General features: G+C 41.9%; 1 protein-coding gene across 1 annotated transcript in view; it reads right to left on the minus strand.

Moving 5' to 3' along the window:
• gli2a (GLI family zinc finger 2a) overlaps window positions 1-23,774 on the minus strand; it is an 84,816-nt gene extending 61,042 nt beyond the window's left edge. Inside the window, exons 1-2 of the mRNA XM_006799119.3 lie at window positions 23,309-23,774; window positions 5,453-5,592 (exon numbers count right to left, since the gene is read on the minus strand). Of these exons, the coding sequence (XP_006799182.2) occupies window positions 5,453-5,567 (115 nt within the window). The 5' untranslated portion in view covers window positions 5,568-5,592; window positions 23,309-23,774. The remainder of the gene's footprint in view (window positions 1-5,452; window positions 5,593-23,308) is intronic.
• Between the last annotated feature and the right edge of the window lie 470 nt (window positions 23,775-24,244).

The raw sequence follows: 24,244 nt of genomic DNA on the forward strand, positions 1-24,244 counted from the left end.
TTGCAAGTCTTCTCAAGTATCAGGGAAGGCATTATTGATATGTTACAAAATGTTACTGTAAATGACAACTGATAAGAGTCGATTCCCTCTCCTCAGTGGGGATATATACTGTTAAAAATTAAACCCGTGACATGTTTGGTGGCTTTCAGACCCAGGGGAGGTGGGTTTTTTTGTTTGTGTAGCCTTGTAATTCAATCTACAGCAGCTCTTTAAACAGGACACATAACATAAGGTTGAATTTTTACTGCCAACTTAACTTGCCTCCTTCAAAGAATAATTCAGGAAAAATTCTGAGGAACTGCATTTTTCTTTTTTTAGTTGAGTACTTCAGGCATCACAAGATGAATTCTGTGATTCTTTCAACCAAGGTGGAGGGCCAAGGAGTTGAACCCCAAGGGGGGCACAGGGGTATAGCATGAATGGAGTCATCCCTGCATAACTCTGGCCAGTGAGTGCCCCCACCCCCTCCTCCACCTCTGAACTGTTCGGTGGAACCACAGCAGTGTAAGAGCCTCATTTAGGACCACAGAAAGAAAAGCAGAAATCTCTTTCTCAGGAAGATTAGTGGCTGTCCCTTTGGTGTAGCCCTGTGGACGGGGAGGGATGGGGGGAGGTCTATTTTTCTCTGGGACATTTTTCTCTGCCAGGGAGGGCCGTGACCCACTCCAGAGCACCATCCAGAGAAAGGCCCCGTGCATAAGGCAGAGACCTCAGCAGAGACCCTCAGACTCAAGTTCTGAGACTTACCCAATGATAACCATGATTAACACCCAGTTCCTTATCGCAAATCCACCCTCCACTCCCAGAAAGACTAATTATACTACACACCATGTCTTCATCCATCTATGCTACGCTTTCGGTACCTTTATGTGTAAAACAGCTTATCACATGGGTGGTAACCTCTATGCTACTACAGCTGTACCCTTGTGGAGACCAGAAACCAGTCTTGAACCTTTGGTGACAATTTTGGACTTTAATGTCAAGATACAAAGATCTTGACATTAAAGATCTGTGTATCTTTTAGTTTCTGAAACTGTGTTCAGCATAGGGCTAAAAAGCAAGAGATTCACCTGCTGACAGGTACCTGATTCAGAATGAAATTTTCTTAGTCCAATAAAATGGACTCAAACTTAGTAATCAGATAATTCCAGCATCTTCATGAGATTATTCCAGGAAAACGTGGCAGCGTATTGAAAATCTTTAAGATGCAGAGTAAAAGTAATATTTTACCCCTATTTCACTTTGTATTCAGGGTCTCTTGCATTTTAAATCTAGAAGAAAAGTTGCAGATGCAATTTGTTTTCTGCTTATTGTAATATACGATCCATTTTTAGCCTTCAGAAAGTTACTCATAGTTACCCTAATAAAAGGCCCCAAGGAGTTACATTCAAATACCCGTAGGAACAGAAACAGACATTTTTTGGATTTCTGTTTCAGAGATATTTCGAGTTAGAGCAGTAAGACTTATTTCTGATCTATTTTCATGAGGAAAGACTGGAAGAAGTGATTTAATGCTTTTGCAGTAAGGGCTCTCGAAAGTGAGGTCATTTTTCTCCTATTGGCACTCTCCTTAGATACATCAGTGCTGAGAATAACTATCTGTGGACATTACGTTTTATATGCTGAGGATCATCGATCTTTGCAAAGGCTTCACAAGCCTCTGGCAAATTCTAAGAAAGATGAAGACAACACTGTGGTTAGGCAGAAATAATCAGCATTACCCAGCTTGTCTGCTCCACTGGCCTCGTACAGTCAACACAAAAATGAGCGATGATGGAAAAATTCTCTCTGGCAAACTTTTTCTGAATATAACGGGAGTCGTAAAACAACTCTGGCAGGTCTGTGTTTGAAACCGTCACTCTTCGTCAGTGGAGGTCAGAGGAGAGTAGCACATCTGAGCGCATGTACACTTTGGTGCAAAGTGGGGAGGGGGGTGTATCAATCACAGGTTTCCCTTTGAAATTGTGAGATGTTTTACAGTCCTGGAAGTGGGCACCTAATCTGAACACATGTTATTCTGACATGCTGAAGCACTCGTAAATCCCTGGGCCTGGGAATCAGGTTGCGGGAGGCGAGCCTGTGGAAGCACGCCCTGCATCGAGACAGATGCGGGCTGTCACACAGAATGTGGGTGCCCATTTAAAACCATTAACAAGACCCTGAGAAACAAGTCTGATTCTTATCATATGGACTCAATCTGATCTGGGCGTTTGTGCCAGCATTCCCCTTTCCCTTTATCCTCATCCTACTTCTTCTTTCCCCTTGGATCCTAACACACTCTCTTTATTAGAAACCAGACACAAACTTCCATTATGTTTCCACACTCAGAGACACAGACAAGTTCAACAAGGCAATGCAAGTCTCCGTGAAACACAAGCAAAGTGATGAGATTCGTGACCAGCTGACAGAAGGGATTATGGAGAACAAGATGTTCACGGGTTGTTTCTCCTTGAGTTACACTATTCCATTGTGGAGTTATATTTTCAAAATAACCTCCCTGCATATGGACTATACAGGGAACCATTTGGTGTCACTGTTAAAGCTCAGAGTAATCATCCTTTTTCAACTTGCAGGGACACTGTTTTTTTTTTTTTATTAGTCCTTTATTTATCCAGGTAAAAAATCTCATTGAGATTAAAAATCTCATTTTTTAAGAGAGACCTGGCATCATGGCAACAAAAGTCAAAATACACATACCACATAAGTATATAACATTTAAAACAAATACAATATCCCATACCAACATGTGTAAAATATACAAGGACAGATCAAATTAAGAGTACATTAAAAACAATCACACTGAGTAAAAGAGTTATTCTCTCGTTCCTTTAAGGCAGACTTAACCCTTTAAGGCCTACCGTAGAACCAAGTCCACCAGAGCTTATATTATATTTTTACATGCTGTGGAGCCATTTTTTGGAGCATTTCAAGTTGCTATACATCAATACAACCATTACAGCCCAGATTTTAATAATATGTCTGTATTAAGTGCATAGTAATTACATAAATTGCAAAAAAGTGCAATAAACTACAAAAAATTGAAAATCGTTTTGTTTTTTTAACATATATTTCTAGTTAGAGAAATTTAAGAGGCTTATCCCTCAAAACTGTAAATACAAAAAAGTTGCACAAAATAGTTTCCCACCACAGGAAATTTATTTTGAGTGTCTTCATAGTTTTATTTTTGAAATACACCAATTTTCATATACTGCAGGAAAAACAAAAATAAATATTATAATGCAAATTTGCAAAAAAGCAGCATATGCATCAAAATAAACTATTTCCAGCAGTGCCTAAGCATCCCAGAAACGACACAGAAAGTCATAAAGTCAAACATAACTTTTAAAAACACCATAATAGCTCATGAGGCCCTGATGGTAAAAAACTACATTTCCGCGAAAATGACGTCACTTCCGGTTTCGGGCAGGTCATGGAGGACATGCGAAAGTTCGCTCCGACGTCTATTCCAACGTAGGAAATGTTATGAACAGCTGATCATATCGGCAAAGCCTGTTTCTGGAATATTATGTTTTTGCTGCTGCAAGTGCTTTTTCTGCAGTTTTTGCAAAGTTATATGTGGAAGGAAACTGTGACCTAGGACAAGCTGATGGCACAAGATGTAAGTACATCTCCTCCGGTTTCATATGCAAAAAAAAAATATTGCGCTAGCTTATGTGGTTGCAGAGCTACCGGGATTTAAAAATTGTTACGCAAAACAGAGCGTGCCCGCTCCGACCGGCTTTAAAGGGTTAAACTCTCCCAAGGTAACCAATTCTGATAATTGGTTTTAAAGTGAAACAAGGCTCCTAAGACTAAACAGTCTGAAGGCTGATAAACCTGCGACTTATCACAACAAGAAACCTGTAGCTCTTTTAAAATTGAACTATTATCCTTGTGCATCCAATAGTGTCACAGGTGAGTGAAGCTACTCACTCTAAAACACACCATGTGCTGTCATGGTATTGTGGAAGACTGGCAGCATTTTATGTCCTGCGATGAGACCACATCGGTAATTTTTCTTTAAAAAGCGTTTCCATTTTTCCTAAGAGGAAGAAATTCTTTAAGAAGAGTGGATCTGAACCTAAACCTAAACCTTACACCCACTCGGTCAATGGAAATCCATCTGGGGTTAGGGTTAGGAGTAGGACGCGGGTACTTTTAAATGTAGTTTGAGTACTTAAAAATTCCATTTCAAATACGAGTAAGCAGAACAAACAAGGCCTTAAGTTTACCAGTACAAAACTACTTGATGTATTCACAATCGTCCTATATTTTTTGTTTGAATCTGCATACTAATATAAGAAACGAAAAGGAGGCATAATCCAAATTGAAAGCAAAAGCCTTAAAACTATCTAATGACATACTAATGTCCTACTTTAAAGGTTCCCCTGTGTGACAAAGTGAGCTTTGTGATGGCAGGGCATCAGGCACTTCATTAAACAGTAAAACAACTTGAATTTGCTGCAGTGGCCTCTTACTTGATGCCAGAGCATCTTTCTGAGGGGGTTCAGTGTCCACCAGCCGGCGTTAGTAATTTATAACACTTGTACCTCAGAGGCCCCAACAAGGTCCTCCAACCTCGTTATGATGAGTTTTCATCACACACTCGCTAATGAAAACACGAGCTCTCATCTTTTAATTATGAGACGAAGTCTTGGACACCCAGCACCCTCACTGTTACCTCACAAGCACAAATAACCACTGATGGTTGCAGCCTGCTGCTTTTCAATGGGGCAAGGTTATGAAAATTCAACCCCCACAGCCTCCGTGACACACAATGGTCACAACTGTGTAAACGACTGAATAATTCATGTTATGGCAAGTGCAATATCTTCTTATCGCTGGTTTGAAAAACTTTTGGACCCTTTGTGGAGGTGCCAGAGAGGACGCATTGAAACGCCCTAGTTTCTCACCACGCATCCCTAAACAATTAATGCTCATGGCTCCTCTCGTGGCAGGCCACCAAGCCCATCATTAAGCAGAAATAGCGCTAACGCCACAATGTCATACGACATCTTGTTAGCATTTCAAAGGTGCTTCCCTCCTCCCTCCTCTTTATCCACGGCCTCTGATACACCATGTCGTCCACTGCTGTGCCAGCCTTTTTTAGTAATTCATGAAATTTACACTCGGGAGGTGAGAACAAGGTCTTTCGACCTCATTATAACATTTTTTCATCACTCATTCTCTGACATCTCTGAAACACACAGCCCCCATCTTTGAGCATTTTCATGTGCCACCCAACTATTAGTGAGCAGCAGTTCACTGCAGTGCAGAGTGCAGAAACCTAAAGACAAAGGTCCAGATTCTGGTGTTTGAAGGCGCCAAAGAGAAGCTGATTTTTTTTTTAACAAATTACTTTGACAAGTATTATGTCAAAGCTCTAATCTGTCATGTCTTCTGCTGTACTTCCACCTTACAATGAGGAAAGAGCAAACGGATACGGATGTACCTCTGGTCAGAGTGGTGGGCGAGGGTTTCTTCGGGAGTTCTGAGAAGCTGCTTCCATCCAGACCAGAACTCTTACACTCCTTCTTGTCAGTTGCTGTTGGAGCTGAAGTTTCCATGCTGCTCTTCAATTTCTGTCACAAGCTGCAGAGGCAAGACACACATAAGAACATAAGGTCAAAAAACTGATCAAGGAAAACATCATGTGGTGAAGGAAGTACTGCGCTGAACTCAAAGTCCTGCAAAAGCAAAAACAGCGTAATAATAATAATAATGATACAGAACAGTCAGACAGTTGTATTAATGTATTGTAGTAATGTATTAGTGTTCTGTCATTCTGGGAAATCAACTCGAAAAAACAATTTTCTTGCATTGAAAAATATTTAAACATTGTCCTTTTCTTCTAATGAGCGAAAAAGATTCTCATCATTCTCACATCTAGCACACCAGCTCTCAAACTTTTTCTTGCATGCCCCACTTCAGAAACTCAAACTAATTCCCACTTTACAGTCCACATTTATCTTCAATTATTAACATGAACAGTAACAAAAAAATAAAAGCAAAGAACAAAAAACTGACCCCTTACAGTGGGTCAAATACCCCAACAGAGGGGCCCACCCCACAGTTTGAGAACCGCTAGACTAACAAAAACAGAGCTAAGTTTAACAAAGCACAAATGTTTCCATTCACAAGCCAAACAAACTTCAACAATCTTTAAGCTACAAAATAGAATTTAAGTTGGAAAAAGACCCAACATTAAAATCTGGAGATTGTAGAATTGCACAGTTGGACTTTCAGGAAGCCAAAGATTAAATAAGTAAATTACTCTCAGTAATTGCTGCTGACATAACAGACGGCACAGGAAGCAAGAGAGGTGATTTTTTTTTCATATTGAACTAACAAAAACTGTCTTGCTATAGTGTGTTTGTAGCATATCTCCATAGGTGTGCATATGTGTTTATTGGGCCAGTGTAACCGAAAAGCCTTGAACACACCCACACACACACACACACACACACCCTCAGGTTTCTCAGTTTGATGTAATGAGTTCATGGAGCCCCTTCTGTTCCAATTGTAAATGTGAGTGGCCCTCAGCGCTGAGGTTTTAGCCTCACGCACTGTGTCAATACCTCCTCATGTCTGTGTGAAAGGCTCGATGACTTGGCAACCTGCCACTTGTTTGACTTGGTGGGACCTACAAGATCATCCTCTGCTGAGAGCAAATAAGACCCAGTCTCTCCATCCACCTCCCCCACCAGCCCCCCACCACCGGGCTGGCCTAGAATGGAAAAGTCATTCTCCGCGCTCTGGCTAGCTTGTGGTCGTTGCTTTTCCACATGGTTTCAGACACTGGTGAGAAAACGTTTGTCGCAATGCTGAAAAGACAAGAGAATGAACAACTGCATGTAATCACAGGGGGGTGTTGGGTCTGCAGGTTTCTGTCCTCTCCTCACACCTGTTTGCAGCTAGCTGATTAAAACAACCTCAGATCTTATAAACCAAATGTGTTTATGACCTAATGTGTGCCCAAAGAACACAAACAACATCCAGAGGATATTAATTGTTGCTTATATACGAGAAACAAATGGGATTTTTGGCTGCAAAGAAACCACAAAATAATTCAGTTATACACAACAACACTCCACTCACTTTGTGTTAGGGAGGGTCACCCGATCCATCCCAAACTATAAGCTTTTTTAGAAAGCTTATATCTTAAAGTTTGAAGTCTAATCTTAAAAGCAGAGAGGGCGTCTGTCTTCTGAATCCAAACTGGGAGCTGGTTCAACAGAAGAGAGGCCTGATAGCTGAAGTCTCTAACTCCCATTCTACTTTTAGAATCTCAAGGAACCACAACTAAGCCAGTGCTCTGTTAGGATTATATGATACTGTGAGGTCTTCAAGATAAGATGGGGCCTAATCAAGAGAAGAAGTATTTTAAAGTTCAATTCTGGATTTTAAATTGCGCCAAAAAAGAGACGTTAATATAGAAGAAAACGGATCTCTCTTTCTAGTCCCAGGTAGTCGTCTCATTGTGTATTTTGGATCGACTGAAGGCTTTTCAGGGAGCTTTCAGAGCAGCCTGATGATAATAAATTACATTAGTGGAGCCTAGACGTTGTAACATATTAAAACACGGGATGGTGTGACACCAGATAAATACACAATTAGGAATGTGGAGAATGATACTGTCATTCAAATGGAAACCTAATTGCTCAGTGATCTGGTTCCTGCCAGGCAAACGTGTGAAGCGTTGTTTTCGGTTTCATGTGGATTTCCAACATGTCATGCTTTATTGTGAGGTGTGCGTACTAGCAGCCATGTCTGTTACCCTTCAGAGGTGCCAGTCGCCTGTCAGTGAGCCAATGTAAGCCGATTAGAGGTGGGCGACTAACAGGTTTAGGCTACATCTGTTTCTTTTTTTCTGCTGCCAAAAATGTCGTTGAGCTCGCCAGCGAGCCATCTCGTCTCTGAGAAGTCCGTCACTCTGACATCACCTTAGTGATAGAATCTAATTTGCTCTTTCACGGGCCTTTATCGTGTTTAGACTTGGCCAAAAAGCCGACTAGTTTTTGGTGGTGATCCCTGTTGGCTCGGATAAGATGTGCCCATGAACAGACCAGAGCTCGGAGCAACCGCGTTCGCCTTTCAAGCAGCCTGACTGAGAATCCTCCCCTTAACATTGCCGCCTGATGAACATCTGGCATCGCATTAATGGCCGTTTCCATGCTTTTACAGCAAGCCAACTATTTGGTTTCCAGTTGCCTCTGAACCTCGAGCCAATACTCAGATTAAGAGGGGTTTGGGGGTGCAAACACCTCCAAGAAATAAAAAAAAAATGAATAAATAAAAAAACGGTCAATAACTGCAAAATTTGAGCACATTTTTGAAAAAGTGGCCCCAACTTCACCCTCACTCATCCTTCCTTAATACCTTGGAGCTGTTACATTACACCCTCCACCCCCCTTAACCAATCTCTCCCTACAGACAAGACCCTGTTGCCCCCGATGACAGGGGAGCCCAGTTCTGACGGGCTGGTACAGGTGTCAGGAACTAAGCGGACAGATGGCAGGGGCCAAAGGCGAACAAACAACAAGGGTGCACTTCTTTACTCATCTTCTGGTTGGCTGGGCAGCCTGTCGCAGGATGAGCAGGGCCCCCCCCATCCACCCTCTGGTGTCATGTGACCACAGGCTCAGAGACTTCAGAGGGCAGAGCAGGCATCTGATTGAGTCTTCTTTTTTTATGTTACACCTGAGCAGAACCCAGGCTTTTAAATTTATCTGGTCTCTTACAGGACGGTCACTGGAGGCGATGTTCTACAGACGGCCTCAAAATTCTGATGATCGAGTGATTTCTAGGAAGTGCAGAGCTAAAAACACCACAGCAATGTCAGTCTAACAACAAAATCCCAAAACAAGACTTGCGCAGATTGCAGTTCTAAATGATTTATTTTGTTCATCTGAATGCAAAGCTGCTTTTCTTTGCCTGTGGTTAAGGCCAAACTAACCATATCCGAAACCTTAAGCTTCACAACTTCACTTTCATCTTTGTTCTTGCTCCTTCCTGCCACAAAAAACTGGATGACTTTCCCCACTTTAGTGAATTATCTTGCAAACATTCAAAACTGCTATTTAGAAGTGAGCACAGACACAAAGAAACCCAAATCCATCCTTTCCTGTCACACGCAGTCTGCTGAACATATTCTAGATTTATAATAAATTATTGTATTTGATGATTCATAGAAAAGGAGTAGTTTATAGGAGAGATTGCACATCTTGATTTTCCTTCCCCAGGACTTTGCTATGATGGACGGTCCAGGCGTGCCAGTAACCGCACAAGGCACCAGAAAAAGACTGAGGTAATGGGGAGTTGTCACTGATATGTTTTCTGCTTCGAGGCTTAACCTCTTAGCATCCATCAGGTCACCTAGGATTAGCGTTCAGTTAATGTCCCCCCATTTTCATTGACGTTTTGCCTGTTTGGAAGATCAAATGGAAAACTTTAACACAAAAAAACTAACCCCAAAATGTCTGACACCTCATTTGAAATGTATCATCTTCTACTTTATATATTTAAAAAAAAAAAAGGCTATTCAGCATGTGGCTAAAACCAAACCAAGGCCTAGATGAGCTGCCAGTGACCTAAGATCATAGGAGAGCCATATCATTCCATTTATTTCTGAGCAAAATCATTTGTTTTGGGAGCAACGATGAAAGCAGTAGTGAGAAAAATCGCCTGCTTAATGAATTTGCTCTTCATGTCAGGATTGATTTTCCCCTGCTCTCGCCTGCTTTTGTCTGAACTCCTCTTCCGCTCTCTGTTAATTTACCTTCTGCCCCCTTCGTCTCAGACTCGCAGGACTTTTGTTATGAGACCCGGTGTGTGTTTTTCTTAGCGCCTCGTTCAGTTTCAAGTGTTCCTCTCCTCCACTACCGTTCAACAGCTCCCCTTTCACCAACACTGAAAGGAATGCAAACACACATCAAAAGAGGCCCTCTCATTTTGAAGATTTCCAGGCTTTGCTCTTCTTACTTTCTTCCTTCCTATCTTTCAGTGAATGCGATCCGTATGCTGGTAGGCTCTCTTTCCTGGCAGCGCGCACACACACACAGTCAGTTTCTCACACCAACTGCTGTCCCACACTCTGCTCACTTGGCAAACAAGGGACAGACGGATAAGTGAGGTCTCCAGCCCCTATGCCACCTGCAGACCTCTCTGCTCAGGTTTCTGATGATGACACTCATGCAGGTTAACAAAACAACTAAAATGAGCCAAAATATGGTTTTGTTTTACATATTTTTGGATCTTCATCACACATTTTGTTTTGGAGCCATGATTAAGATTAAAGACTTTTGATCTTTTGAGGTATTGTAGACTTTGGATTGTATACTACTCTTCATATTTTCTTATTTGTCACCTTTAACATCTTTAACCCTTATGAGTACCTCCTGATCTGCCATCTTTTTGGTTCAGGTTTGGTTACATCTAGGTGACTAAGCCTGTTAGATTAAAGTTGTCCTATGACAGGGATAATTCACATAAGCTGAAAAAACTGCTAAACCATTTTAAGTTTGCTTAACTAAAAGTCAGCTCCATAGCGTGACCAGCGGTGGATAGCACTTTTATTTCTTGTTACCGGGACGGTGTCCCACATTTGTATTTGCTCTACTTTACAGAAGTCAGAATACTTGGCTCCAGAGATGGGCAGTAACGCGCTACTTGTAACGCGTTACTGTAATCCGATTACTTTTTTCAAGTAACGAGTAAAGTAAGGGATTACTATTGCAAAAAGGGTAATTAGATTACCGTTACTTTCACGTAGGAACGCTGCGTTACTAAAACCGTGATTTTTTTTGCGACAATGTCTCATGACAGTGACGTAAGCAAGTGCGACGTTTGTGACAACAGCTGTGTCCAGATCAACAACGGATCATATATCGAGTGCAGAGAGAGTATGAGCGTGCAGCGTTTAAAGCGTGGAAGTACTGACCTTACTTTGAGTTTGATTCCATAAAAAGTGACAAAAACATTAGTGTCCGTTGTGCGTGGGAAGAAAACTTATTTTTACAGCGAAAAAAAACCCCCTAAACTTCCGAGCAAGCACCGAGTGCGCAACGACGTAATGGGAAATTCACAGAGAAACTTGCGGATTCTTCCACTGACCGCTGCGGCACACCTGCACCAGGGTAACCCTCCGCCTACCTTAGTCCTGCTTTACAGGTGAAAATAGAGCAACAGGACCGCTAGTCTTTGACTTTATTTATTTTCTGCTGTGTTTTACTTGCATCTATTTGAAAGACCGAGTGTAAACACACACACACAAAAAAAAATAATTATGTGCTGGAATGTGCAGAAAATAGGTTTAAATGTTAAACTAATTTCTTCCAGTCAGAGAATGTTGCATATAATTAAATTTTTGCTTGATGCATAAAGTTAAACGATTAAAACTGATTGATTACATTTTGTATGATGGATTATGCAGAAAAAGTAGAATTGGGCTGAAAGATCGATTGTTTTATCACCTATTCAGGTTGTAAATCGTGTTTTTAAAAAGTAACTAAGTAACTAAGTAATTAATTACTTTTGAAAATAAGTAATCAGTAAAGTAACGGGGTTACTTTTTTGGGGAAGTAATCAGTAATTAGTAACTGATTACTTTTTTCAAGTAACTTGACCAACACTGCTTGGCTCTAAGAAGAAACATGCCGCTCAAAAAGAGACTTGCAGTTGTACGGATGCATTCCTATTGAAACCTAAAGATGGTTACCAGACAGAACAGCAGCTCAAATAACGGCTGAACAACTACTGAGACACAAAATGGGAAACCATGGGTGAAGGAAGGCTATTTTATAAGAATCCTTCACGTATGCTTACTGTATTTACTTAATAGTCAATCTGGGGAAAAAAAGAATCCATTCGTTTTTTAGCTATGACCTCTCTGATCAATCTATATTCTGCATAGTTTGTTAATTACATTACATATAACCTCTTACCATATTAGGGTGTTTCACATTGTCCCACCCACATTTGGTTTGTTGGAATCTGATCACCACACCACACACGGTATGCTAGCATGCTTCAATAAAGCTGGCTAGCCTGGATCGAACTCACAATCTTTTAAAATGCAGTGACACACAATGACCACTAAACCATCTAACTGATGCCTTGATAATTGTATAATTTAGATTTTTACTTATTTACTCTCCGTAGGAACGGAATAAGTTTCATGTTATTTTTAGGTTACGCAGGAATTCTTCAGCTGTCAGGTCTAATTTACAGGTAGACAGGTGTACGGTGCACGGAGGGGAAGTGCTGGTGACAGGTTCACCGCAAGTTTCTTTTTCTTTTTTGACTGTGCTTCAGTTGCATCCCCTGCGTATTCAGAGAGCTCACGGCAAAATGTGGACATAAAAACATATGGTTTCCCCCTCTCATGGCCAGCTCTAACCACCTTGGCTGGACTTTCTCCTTGACTCTGTGACAGTTTCATAAGTAACCTTTAATTTAACTTCCCAGATGTTCTCTCCATGAGAGCATTTTTCACTTACCAAATGCTTCCTTCCTGAGACTATTCAGCTCATTTTTGGTCTTGGCTGCAACACTACCTAACAGTAAAATGGCAGTACTTTTTAAACCACACTCTAAAACTTTCACCTTTGGTTCACCACATTTGAGACTGTATTCAGGCAAATGTCCATTACTTAAATGTTTTAACTTTTTGATTTCTGCATGTTGTTTTCAGTGCCAGAGTAAAGAACATAGGTCATGGTCATGTAAAAGTAAAGTCATGGGGTAATGACCCATCGTAGATATGCTTGTTAGGTACTAAATCTTGAGATTATGTGGAAAACTTAGAGTTTTTTGACCAAGTATTATACCTTTATAGTCATAATAACCAATACCAATAAAACGGGTCACTCAACTGCGTTGGCCCTCTTTCTCCCAAGAGTTTATTTCACTTTCACTCATCATTTAAGAACTAAAAAGCCAACATTTCCCTTAAAAGTTGGTGGAGACCGAAGATCAAAGGTAAACAGGATACGACTGAACTTTGGGATGACCACTGAATGGTAACGTGGCTCACTCTGTTATCTGTATAAGAAGGCAACTGTAGTCCACCATATAAAATTAAAAATATAAAAACATGTCAGAGTTGTTTTTTTCTTTATTCTTCCCCTATGTAGCTACAAATCTGTTACAAATGAAAAAAAAACAAAAAACTCTTGGGATACAATATTACAAATATTTGACATCACGCAAAATGCAGATGTCTTGTAAAACAGAAGATGTGCGCTTGGTACCTTTAAAAAAACCCTCAACTCCTTTCATAACTCCATAAAACTACTTAATGTGGTTGATGTTGTTGTGGCAAAATCTGTACCCCATCAGTACAAAACAGTCTGTATCAGACTAGGAATGTTTTTGTTGACAGATGATATGCCAAAATGGACGGCGACTACAAAGACCTTTGGGAAAAGACAAGTTTAGACTAGGACAGGACACATTCTCCATGGGTGAATCACTTCTGTGTGAAGAAATGTCTCCCTTTGAGGATTTGAAGCTCAGGTCTGAAGGATCGTGAAAGCAGTTGAGACGTGAGAGGCCTGACAGCAGCACGTTATCCATTAGTTTGATTCAGAGGTCGAAATTACCACAGGCTGCCTCACATGTATAGCTTCAGGTCAGCCAAGCAGAAAGGAGACGATTGCCACAATATGCTTTCTCATTGCCAGGGTGAAGGTTGTTTTAAGGGTTAAGCACTTAACTTGGCTGAGCTACTTTAAGATCTTTGCTTTAAGAGCAATTTAATGTGCAGTGAATCAAAGGAAGCCTGCAAATAATTTCTTATATCAATTAAAACCACCATGGCTCATACGTGTGAGCCCTGTTTTCAATCACAGGCATGTAAATCGGGGATTACTGAACTATTTTCTCCATTGCATTCCATGTTTGTATGAATCTACTATCCATTCCAAATGTTTACAATGTGCACAACACACTGGGGGAACCAAATCCCTCACCAAAGACCAAGTATCCAGTGGATTGCAGATCATACAGAGTAATGAGAAGCTAACAACTGATGTAATATAAAAGGCATCTAAAACAGCAGAGAGAAAAAAGCCCTGTGGATGAGTTCTTACTCCACCCCTGAACCTGACCTTTCCTTCTAGTAAAGGCAATATCCTGTGGTTGATCTCTTTGTCTCTCTCAACCAACAGAAAACAGATGTGGAGCTCGTGGCCTATATAGTACACGGTCACCAGCTGGAGGGGAAGATACATGAATGTGATTTTTTATTTTTTTTTGTAATGGTTCTAACACTGTCAAAGGCAAAAAAAAAGAGAGAGTTTGGCGCAAATTTAGGTGTCACACACATTCTTACATTTTCTTCCTGTTAAAAGAGAGTTTTTCTTTCCCACTGTCACCAAATGCATTCTCAAAGTCAGCCTTTGATCGCTGGGCTTTTCACCATATTATTTTATAAAATATATAGTATGTAAAACACCTTGAGGTGACTGCTGTTGTGATATGGCGCTATATTAAAAAACTGAATTGAATTGTTCTCTATTGAATGATTACATGAAAAAGGGACAAAAAAATATTTTCCACACATTCTTCTGCTGTGCGACCTTACACCTTAGCTGCAAAGTGGGAGTGCTTTTATTTTTGCAAGTATTTACTTTTTTGCAAGAAGAATTGTCACAGGACTGCCGAATTTATCACAATTCACGGAACAACTATGCCCGCGCCAAACTTCACAGCAAGTTTTTTTTTTAACATTTTCAAGTTATTTTAGCCAGTGTGGCCTCACCACACTGGTCTACAACAAGCATGCAAATCATTAATCAAACCATTAACTGATAAGCTGACGAGTTAGAAAGTTCTCATTGCTTACATATCTCAGCTGAATGAAGCTGAGCTGAGTCTGTATCCATGTAATGTGTGTTTTAAGTCCCAGCTGTCACTGGTGCCACCATGCACACTGCTGAGTCGTGCCTCCCTCTCTGAAGCATTTGGCCGGGGGTCATTCATCCTAAACGTGCTGTTAGCACTCACTCTCGACCACTCCAGCTGTCACTGACCTCGACCACGACATCAGCTAAACTGCCACTCTGCACGTCTGTGTTCGGACGCTCCAACGAGCCAATGTTGGCATTTGCTACACTCAGGTTTCACTGTGGTGCGGCTTCCACATCGTTGTGGTGAGTTTAGTAGAAGTGTCTGATAGCTGACAGTCTGCATGTGTCTGCATCGGCCACTCATGCCAGCTGCTGCCAATTCACAGTCAAAGCTTTAGTCACAGCAGAAGGACTCCCATTGAAGTTTGCTGTGTATGTGTGTTTATGCAGGCATCCAAAGCAGCTGTCAAAGCGCATCTTCAGATGAGATCCTAGTTGACCGGTAACAGTTATCAGGACCTAAAGTGCATTTTAATATTGTCACTAAAACTAATAATTACACCATTAGCTGCTAATTTCCACACTCCCAGTTTGTATTGGAGACTTTCAGTTAGTTACTCAGACATCTCTTCTACTCCAGAAAGAGCCTCAAAACTTTCCAACTGTTCAGAAGCTGAGCTGTGGTTCTCGATTGATCCTTATGTGTAGAAATGGTAGACCGTCCCTTTTCCCGTGTGCTTTTATGTGGCTGCTTCAAACGCTAAAAGTACTAAATGTGTAACTCAAGGTGAGCCAAATGGCACCGTCCTCTAAATGCAAGGATTAGATTTAGTGTTAGAAAAACCACTTTAATGAAGCTGCATTCTTTAACCTAGAGCGTGACCTTCTTATGTCAGGCCTGTATGAACAGTAACATGTGCTTCGCTGTTAAACAACCTTCTTCTGCCGTCTTCACCTGAATTTTTTCACCCTGGAATCCACTGCTGCCCTGCGACCATGTTTTGGCATTACCGAGTTCACGCTCAGAGCAGCCTGACATTACAGACGTTTTGCATGTGAAACAAATTAGAACAAAAATGGGCCCTGAAGATAACACGGCGAGGTTTTCATCCTACTTTCTCTCTAATGAGCTGATTACAAAACACAAGCAGACCTCATTTTGGACCCAAGCCACAGAGAGAGAGGAGAGGATGGCAGCAACAACAGAAACGCCATGAGGGAGGAGGGGGAAGGTTTGGAGGAACTTGATGAAGACAACCACATGTCTCTATATCCTGGCTCAACTCTGAGCTCCGACTCTTGTCTCCGGCTTCTATCTGAGAGGAGACTGTGGCCTGGCACTGAGTCAGCGTGATGTGGAATCTAATATTTCCCATCATATGGAAATGTAAGAAAAGGAGCCCAGCTGCCCTGCCTTTAAGGCTGCGTTGACTTTGTAGCTATGGGAGGGCCTGGTGTAAATCACAACTTACAAACTCCCTGCCCTCTCCCCTTCCCAACACAAACCCCAGAGTTAAGAGCACAAACAGATCCCCCTCCTCTCTCTCTTTGAGCACGATGGCTGCATTTTGCTGCGAGTGGCCTCTGCGCAAACCCCGATCTCTGCCTCTGCATCAGATTAGGGCCAACGGCAAACATCACAGACAATACTGCATTGTCTGTTAGCCTGTGTCAGTCTATCTCACAACTCTCAACCACACAGAAAAAGCCTGCTGGGTGTTTAATGAGGAAGTGACAATGATACAGTGAAGGGAAATCAGAAATCCTCCTCATCAATGGCACTAACAGCTGATTCCACAGCCACTCAGGGGGGCAACATGGACTGAAGAAAGCATGCATGAGCTTGGAAACATTACTCTGCCTTCCCATGTGGTTTCCATTTATTCACAATAAACAGGACACCATCGTCACTTTCTACAAACTCAAATATTTTAGGAAGACAGTTCGACTTAGTCTAAAGATGTGTATTTGCAATATGCACAAATGTCCAATTTTAGTCTGGATATTAAACACCTCGACAACATTTGATTGTGCCTGTGTAAAAAAACCTATTTCCTAGGTCGACTATTTCTGTGTGCTGTGTGCTACATTTAATAAAAAGCAACTGTGGACAATATCTGAAGCTGATTCTTTGTAAGGGCTACATGTGCAGAAGAGTGCAGTGCAGTTTAGGTGCCAACTTTCTGTTTACATCTATAAATGCTAGCTACAACAGGAGGTGACCATATCTGAATGAAGTGGTAAGTTTTCATCTGATCATAGCTGAAATGCTTTGCAGTCTGCCTCTGTAGACTGTTGGACTTCTTTGATATCAGTTAGTACAAATAACCGCACAGCAGCCATATTATTGGTCCGATAATTTCATGAAAAATGCTTCAAAAGGCTCAGGCAGCGTAAACGCAATCCAGAGGTCCACGCCAGGGACGAGGTGAAGCCTAGCAGACAGCTATCAACTACAGCCATCTGTCAGTCAAAGAGGACACGCCCCCTGATGATGCAAAATATGCAAATTTAAACAGGTGAGTTAAAAATATCACACCAATAAAGCTGTTGCGAAGGGGAAAATTAGCTATAGAGACGGAAAATAATTTGCTCCTCTCGTGTGAAGTTGGACATCACATGGACGTCTATGGGCACTAACAGACTGCTGGAGCCTCAAGTGGACGTTAAAGGAACTGCACCTGTTGATGTTTCCATGTTGGTTTTATTTTTCAGCTCTTGAGGTTACTGCTTGTAGCTGATACAGGCTAATAAGGTCTGGTAATCTACCATTTTTCTAACGGTCCAAACCAGAGACAAACACTTCATCACTTAGTCACAGGACTAAATTAAAAATATTCAGTGTTCGGCTTAAAAAAAATACATCCAACCTGTCACTTTCCTTTGTCCACAGAGTTTATCTTGCGGTGAGATAATAGAATAAGTTTCACCACCCCACCCCCCCCTCCCTCCCTTCCTGCAAATGAACTGACCTGTGGTGACCTGGGTAGGGTTTCCCCGCAAGACCCCCGCTCTGTGACCACCATTGTTCCTTTGTAAGCTGATAGACAATGATGATGTTAGACCTGAAACACTTTTGGGAAACCAGGCTTGAGATGAGTCAGTGGAGAAGCGTCTGTGAAGAGTTTGACCGGGCTGTGTGTTTGTCCACCGCTGCTGCTGCTGACACATCGTGCATCACACCAAGTACAGTGTATACAAGAGTGGATGTGTTTAAGTTTTCCTCCCTCTTTGGAGAGTCTCGAGCTGGCTGAGGTAGAATTACATGACAGAGGAAGGCGATCGTTAGACCGTCAGTTTGGCTCAGTTTCCCTGAAACAACTTATTTCCGCTGCAATCGTGTTGAAGATGAAGGAGAAAGGCTGCAGTGATTGACGAGGTCAATCGGCCTGTAATGAGCTTGTCAGTTGTTTTACTGCACAGCCCTTAAAACGGCTTGTTAAAACTACATTATCCTGCATTTTCACATGTGTTCTCACAGGCCATGTGTGCTCCTTTTGAATGTGGCGTGACCTCTGTTTCTGTGCCGGGATTCGAGTGGCCACTCGTACCCGGTCTAGTGTAAAGAGGAGGGAGCCCAGCCCGGATATGATGTGAGCCTCTTTAACCTCACGCACTTGAGTCAGAATTGAACGGGACGCCTCGAGGGGAGAGAAACAACAAGTGTTAAAACAAGCGGGGATTGTCCTGCGCCGCCCGCCATGCCAGAAGCAAAGGAGACGGGATTGAGTGAAGGGCTCTACACATGAATGTAAGCGGCCATCTCTCTCTTTCGCTCGCACACTTTCCCCTCCGTCTGAAGTGCAGGCTGACTGTGAAAGATGGCGGTTGCACGCCGCCTTTTACTGCCGCTCTAAACGCCCATTAAAGTCTCATCAATTCATCCCTGCACATTTTAGTCCTCAGCACACCTCCCCACCCCGTCTGTCTGTGTGCTGTGGGTCTCACAGGGAGTCTCATCATCACCAAATCAGAGTGTCTAACAGATTTCATTAATACAATATCAGATATTTCTCACTTGGTCCACATGTCAGCTTTGAGCTACACATTTCATTATGTTTTATTCTCGAAATCATAATCATTAACTTTGGGTTCAAATTGAAATAAAACAAACCAAATTAATTATTTTACAGCATTTTTTTTGCGATGGTGAAAATCAGTGGTTATATATTTAATCCCTGCATACAAACCTATACTAACACACAAACACACATCGTGCTCTGTAAGAGGTGTGTGATCGCACTTATCATCCCCTCAATAATGTGAATATTTAACAATTATGGTTTTTTTGTCTTTTAAAAGAGAAACTAATAATGAAACTGATGATATCATGTTTTCTATATTTTTTAAAAAAGCACAATGGCCGTGACAGACGTGAAGACAGAATTGTGAGTTTCCTGATGTTTTTGACCCCTGAAATTTCAAGTTTTTTAAAAAAGCACACCACACGGCGTGAAAAAGAGGGAGAAATAAAACCATAACAGCCACGTCGATATGATAAGCAGAAGAACTCAAAGAAAATATATAAGTGGAAATGGCATTAAAAAAAAACCATTAAAGACTCAGAATGGACAAAAATCCTGAGACACCACAGCCTGAAGTGAAAACAAATTAAAACAGAAAGTCATCTTAAGTTGTCAGTTATGGGACTCTTACAGAGACGGTCGGGTTTTAAGTCTTCAGAGAAGATTTTAGCAGGATAACTAAAAGCTGGTTTCAAACCGAGCTTCTCCAGAACCTTAAAGAGCATCATGCGTGCTGCCTCCTCCACGCTCTGTTCAGGCAGCTCACTCACCTAAAGCACATGGAGTGTGAATGCATCTGAAGCTGAGTATTTCCTGCTTTACACTCAGACTATTATTAAAATTTCACTTAGATTTGTCTTCCAATCAGAAGGAAAATCATGTAATCAACAAAAAATCTGTTTGATTAATTTTCTCTTTAAAGATTCAATCTTTTTTGTGCACCTTAGCGCACCTACAGTAGTGCGCTTTCACCTCTCCCTAAAAGCTTAAATCTAATCACTGTTTAGTTCAGCTCAAGCCAAAATGATTCAAAACACCCTTTGGTCAATGAGATCAACAAGAAAAAAAAGTTGTTGGAAGGATGTTGTCTGCAGCAGATTAGGTTTTAGCTTCAGCTCTTAAATTTTAGGTTCTTGGGCCGAAAGTTCAATTTAAAAAATTTGAACTTGAACAGAAAATATCTCACCCTGACTCGGTCCAAAATTAATGTGTGAAAAACAACTTTGCAAAGCTGAGCAGGGAGAACATGACTCAATTCAATTCAATTCAATTCAATACAATTCAATTCAATTCAATTCAATTCAATTTTATTTATATAGCGCCAAATCACAACAAGTCGCCTCAAGGCACTCACGATTTTCTATTTACATTTAGTTCATCAGTCAGGGAAAAGAGCCGCAGCTGGTGACGGACTGCCTGTCAGGAGCCTGGAGGACATTTCCCGGTAGCCCGAGGCTCATTTTGGCTCGCTACAAACTCGAACGGTAATAAAGCAACAGGCAGGCAGGAGTTAACAGGCCTTTCACAACCGACTCATCAAGATCGACTCCCGCTCTCGCACACAGACTCTCTCACTACCATGTCCACGACGCTCAGGCGTGCACATGCTTCTGCTCCTCTGCCAGTAATGTTTACGTTTTTCAAAAGAAAATGAAGGGAGGGGGAGGAGAGAGAGAAAAGAAGAAGAAGATGAAAAAGGCCCAAAGATGCAGTCACAGACTGAAATGACAGTCTGAGGCCAGCTCAGTGAAAACAGGAGCAAAAACACACACACTCTGAATATATGGGTGTCGTTCTCAACTATTTTTCATAATCCTTTAATATAATCATTAAGCTCACTTTTGTATTTTCATCTGCTTTTAAAAATAAAATAAAATCAAGTAATTGTTTTGTGTCGATTAGCTAATATCGCCAGATTCCTCTTGACTCTTTTTATTGGTGCCTCCACAGCCTTGGAATTGAGTTTTCTAATCCACATAACTTTCCAAATAAGGTGTAGTACCTGTTCGATCAGCATACTGTTATATTATTATTACATATCGTATGCTGTAACAGTAAAAAACAACATTTTTGAAATATTGTCATTTTAGAAAATGTGACATGTATTGAAGTATTGATTTATTAACACTCACAACACAGCCTTTCCCTGGAACTCCCTACACTTGTTTTTTTTTTCAGTGCAGATCGGGGGGGGGGGGGCAAAAGGCATAATAAACATAAAGATGAATTGGACACCTATTTTTTTGTTCCATGTCCCAATTCCCATGGCCATTCTAAAAATTGTAGCCTAAATGGAGTCAGATTGTCAGCCTAAATTGCTTTTTCATTATTTATTTTTCTTCTGCCGATCTACCACCAACAGCCAAGCATCCACGCATTCATCTTCTGGAGGTTCTGTACACTTTCTGGATTATTATCTGGATTACAATCAACTAACTGAAGTGATTGAAGGCACATATTCAAAGATTTGATGGCCAAGTGCTCATCGGTACGTCTGCAAAGTGTTGTCTGACGCTCCCTGCAGCAGTTCAGGGGTTTACACGGCACTTAAGGGAGCAAGCAGCAGCTATCCTTCATCCACAGCAGCTAAATTCCAGTGCAAACATTTTTCCGCTCAACCACAGAGGCCTCAGAAGCCCCCCACACACACACACTCCACAGCTACTGCATCCCGACGCTGGCCGCACTTTGTGCCATCACGAGGTGACAGGCCGCTGAATGGCTTCATTGGTACAGTGCAGACTGTGAGAGGAATTCTCTCTCTGTCTTTCAACTTTTGAGTTTACTCAGCAGGAGTGAGTGGTTGTGGTGTTGGAGAAGGAGGAGGAGGAGGGTGGTGGTGGTACAGGGGTGCTCCTCCCCCTCCTCAGAGTCACTTCACCCTCCAAACCCTCCTTTCTGCCCCTGTACGCTAGACTTCATCGGTATTTGCTTTAAAAAAAAAGAAAAGAAAAAAGAAAAGTACCCCCTCCTCCTCTTCTTCTTCTTCCAACACACACACACCTACGCACACACACACACACATTGACTCCTTTACCAGTATGTGGTTCATTAAATTTTCTGCAGACTTCCAAAAAAGACACACACACACACACACACACACACACACACACACACAAAACAAAACAAGACAAAACAAAACAAAAAACAAGAAGTAGATCAATAAAATAGGGCCTGTGTGAAACGGGGGGCTTCAGCAACACACGGGGGCTGTGGAGATGAAAGTGACATGGCCACTATAGGGTCTATGAACGGCACAGAGCAGAGCCCCCAAACTGAGGCTGAATGAGCTGAATAGGCTCATCCATTCTTCCCTCCTTTCACTCTCCATAGGCCTGAACTGTTGGAACTCTTCATTCCTCACAATGGCCAAACGCACTAAAACTTTTTCTTTTTTCTTGTCATGCAAATCACCTCAGCCCTGACCGCCAGTGTCATCATGTGCAGCGGAAAACACACATGAACCTTCTCAGTTTTTAAAAAAGGATCACAAGTGCTGGCATCATCTGAACCTTTAAAAAAATCTACAAATTCTTTAGAAAAAGCTTCATTTTGGCCTTAAAGTCCAACAATTTCCCAATTTTCCTAAATCTGTGTCTCATTAACATACAAATAATTAAATAAATTCTAATAATAAAGCAGATTTTCAAATGTGACTTAGAAAAATTCCCACCAAAGACGGGGCTTCTTTCACACTAACATTTAGGCCAAAGCAAGTAAGAAAAAAGGGGGACTCATAAAAGTCCACCCATGACTTTGGAGATCATTAGCAGCGCCTGTTAGATAGGAGGGAAAGCCAACAGCAAATATAGCTGCTAAAGGGCCCCACAAAGGCGTGAAGTGTTTGTTGACTGCTCAGGCTGCAGAGCAAACAGTAAACTTTGAATCTTTCAACAATAAGTACACATCTCCCACAGTCCCAGGCACTGATGTGTCCACGCTGCTGCTGCATTCCTCAGCTCGCTGTTTGATTTTTGCTCCTTTGTACCATTACAGGATTAGAAAAGTGGAGCGTGTGGCTGACATCAGAATAACTACAATGAAGCAGGAAAAAAGATATCAAAGGTTATTTTTGCTTGAAATGAAACAAATGAAAAGAAGATAAAAATACAGGCGACTTTGGGCACGTTAGTGCTAAACTGTGAAAAGTGAAGCAGGAGGATTGGCGCCGGGTATTCTGATCACATCTCTTCCCATATGGATCAAGTTGCAGGAGCAAAAATTTTTTGGATTCCTGTGTCAGATAAGTTCAAAGTGCAAATGAGATGTGAAGCTGCCCTAAAAGCTTCATCTGCCGCTGACACGCAAGGCAGCCGAAACAGAGGAAGAGGAGGAGGAGGAGGAACAGCAGTGAAACACTTTCTAACACAAGAGAGAAAAAAAAACAGCAACATTAAAGCGACTCCAGTTAGCATCAGCACGAACTTCTCCTACCTTCACTGACGTCTCTTTTTCTCCTCGAAGCTCTTCCAGCTCCGTGTTTTTGCCGGGGGGTGGGGGACTGTGCCAGGAGTCGAGATTCCCGTAAACTAGAACCGAGCTGGCACCAGCACTGAGCGACGCTCTCCAGGCTGGACGCAAAACTCCATGAACCGAGTTAAGAAAAGTTTGAAAAGCCGCAGAGTTTGCGCGACATTACACTCCTCTCTCTCTCGATCGCTCTCTCTCTCTTTCGTCTCCTCTGTCCCGATTCAGAGCGCAGTGTCTAACTTTTTCTTACAATCCATCTTCCTGAAGAGGTGCGCTTGTGCGTGCGTGCTGTGCTGTGCTGTGCGCGCTCTCAGCTAACTAACCTCATGCTTAAGTTTCTTCCTTGATGCGCGTAAAAGTTTGGAAGCAAACGCGGTTTGTGTGCGTCTCACGGCAGTTGTTGCAGAGACATGCGGTGCTGTTGAGATCTTCAGACTGCTGATCTGTTTTCAATCCGACCCCCCTCCCTCTCTCTCTCTCTCTCTCTCCCCCCCTCACCATCCCTCCTCTCACTCCCCGTGCTCCCTGGTGAGTTGGGCCATTTGCTGCACCAGATGGGCCGGGCTAACTCAATCCAGCAGTTGCAGAAAGCAGGGGAAAAAGTTAGCTTAAGTTTCGGTTATTGCCCGGTTTTTCACAGGCTTCATCTTTAAGCGTGTCTATCTGAGCCGGGTTTAGACTTCACGCTTAAAATGCGCAAATCTGCATCAGCTGGAGCGTTGATGTTGGAAAAGAAATAAGCGCGTGGTAATTTTCCCTTTTGGGAGCAGTGATTTCTTTGAGTGGGTGGACACATTATCAAAGCGCTCTTTTATCATGAACAAACCAAACGCGCATTCAGCAACAGATACATCCACAGCCTGTAGTTCCAGTCACAGCTTGTTGATTTAAAAAGTAGAC

The sequence above is a fragment of the Neolamprologus brichardi genome, chromosome 16 (genome assembly GCF_056152115.1).
Source record: "Neolamprologus brichardi isolate AB-2024 chromosome 16, ASM5615211v1, whole genome shotgun sequence".
NCBI lineage: Eukaryota > Metazoa > Chordata > Actinopteri > Cichliformes > Cichlidae > Neolamprologus > Neolamprologus brichardi.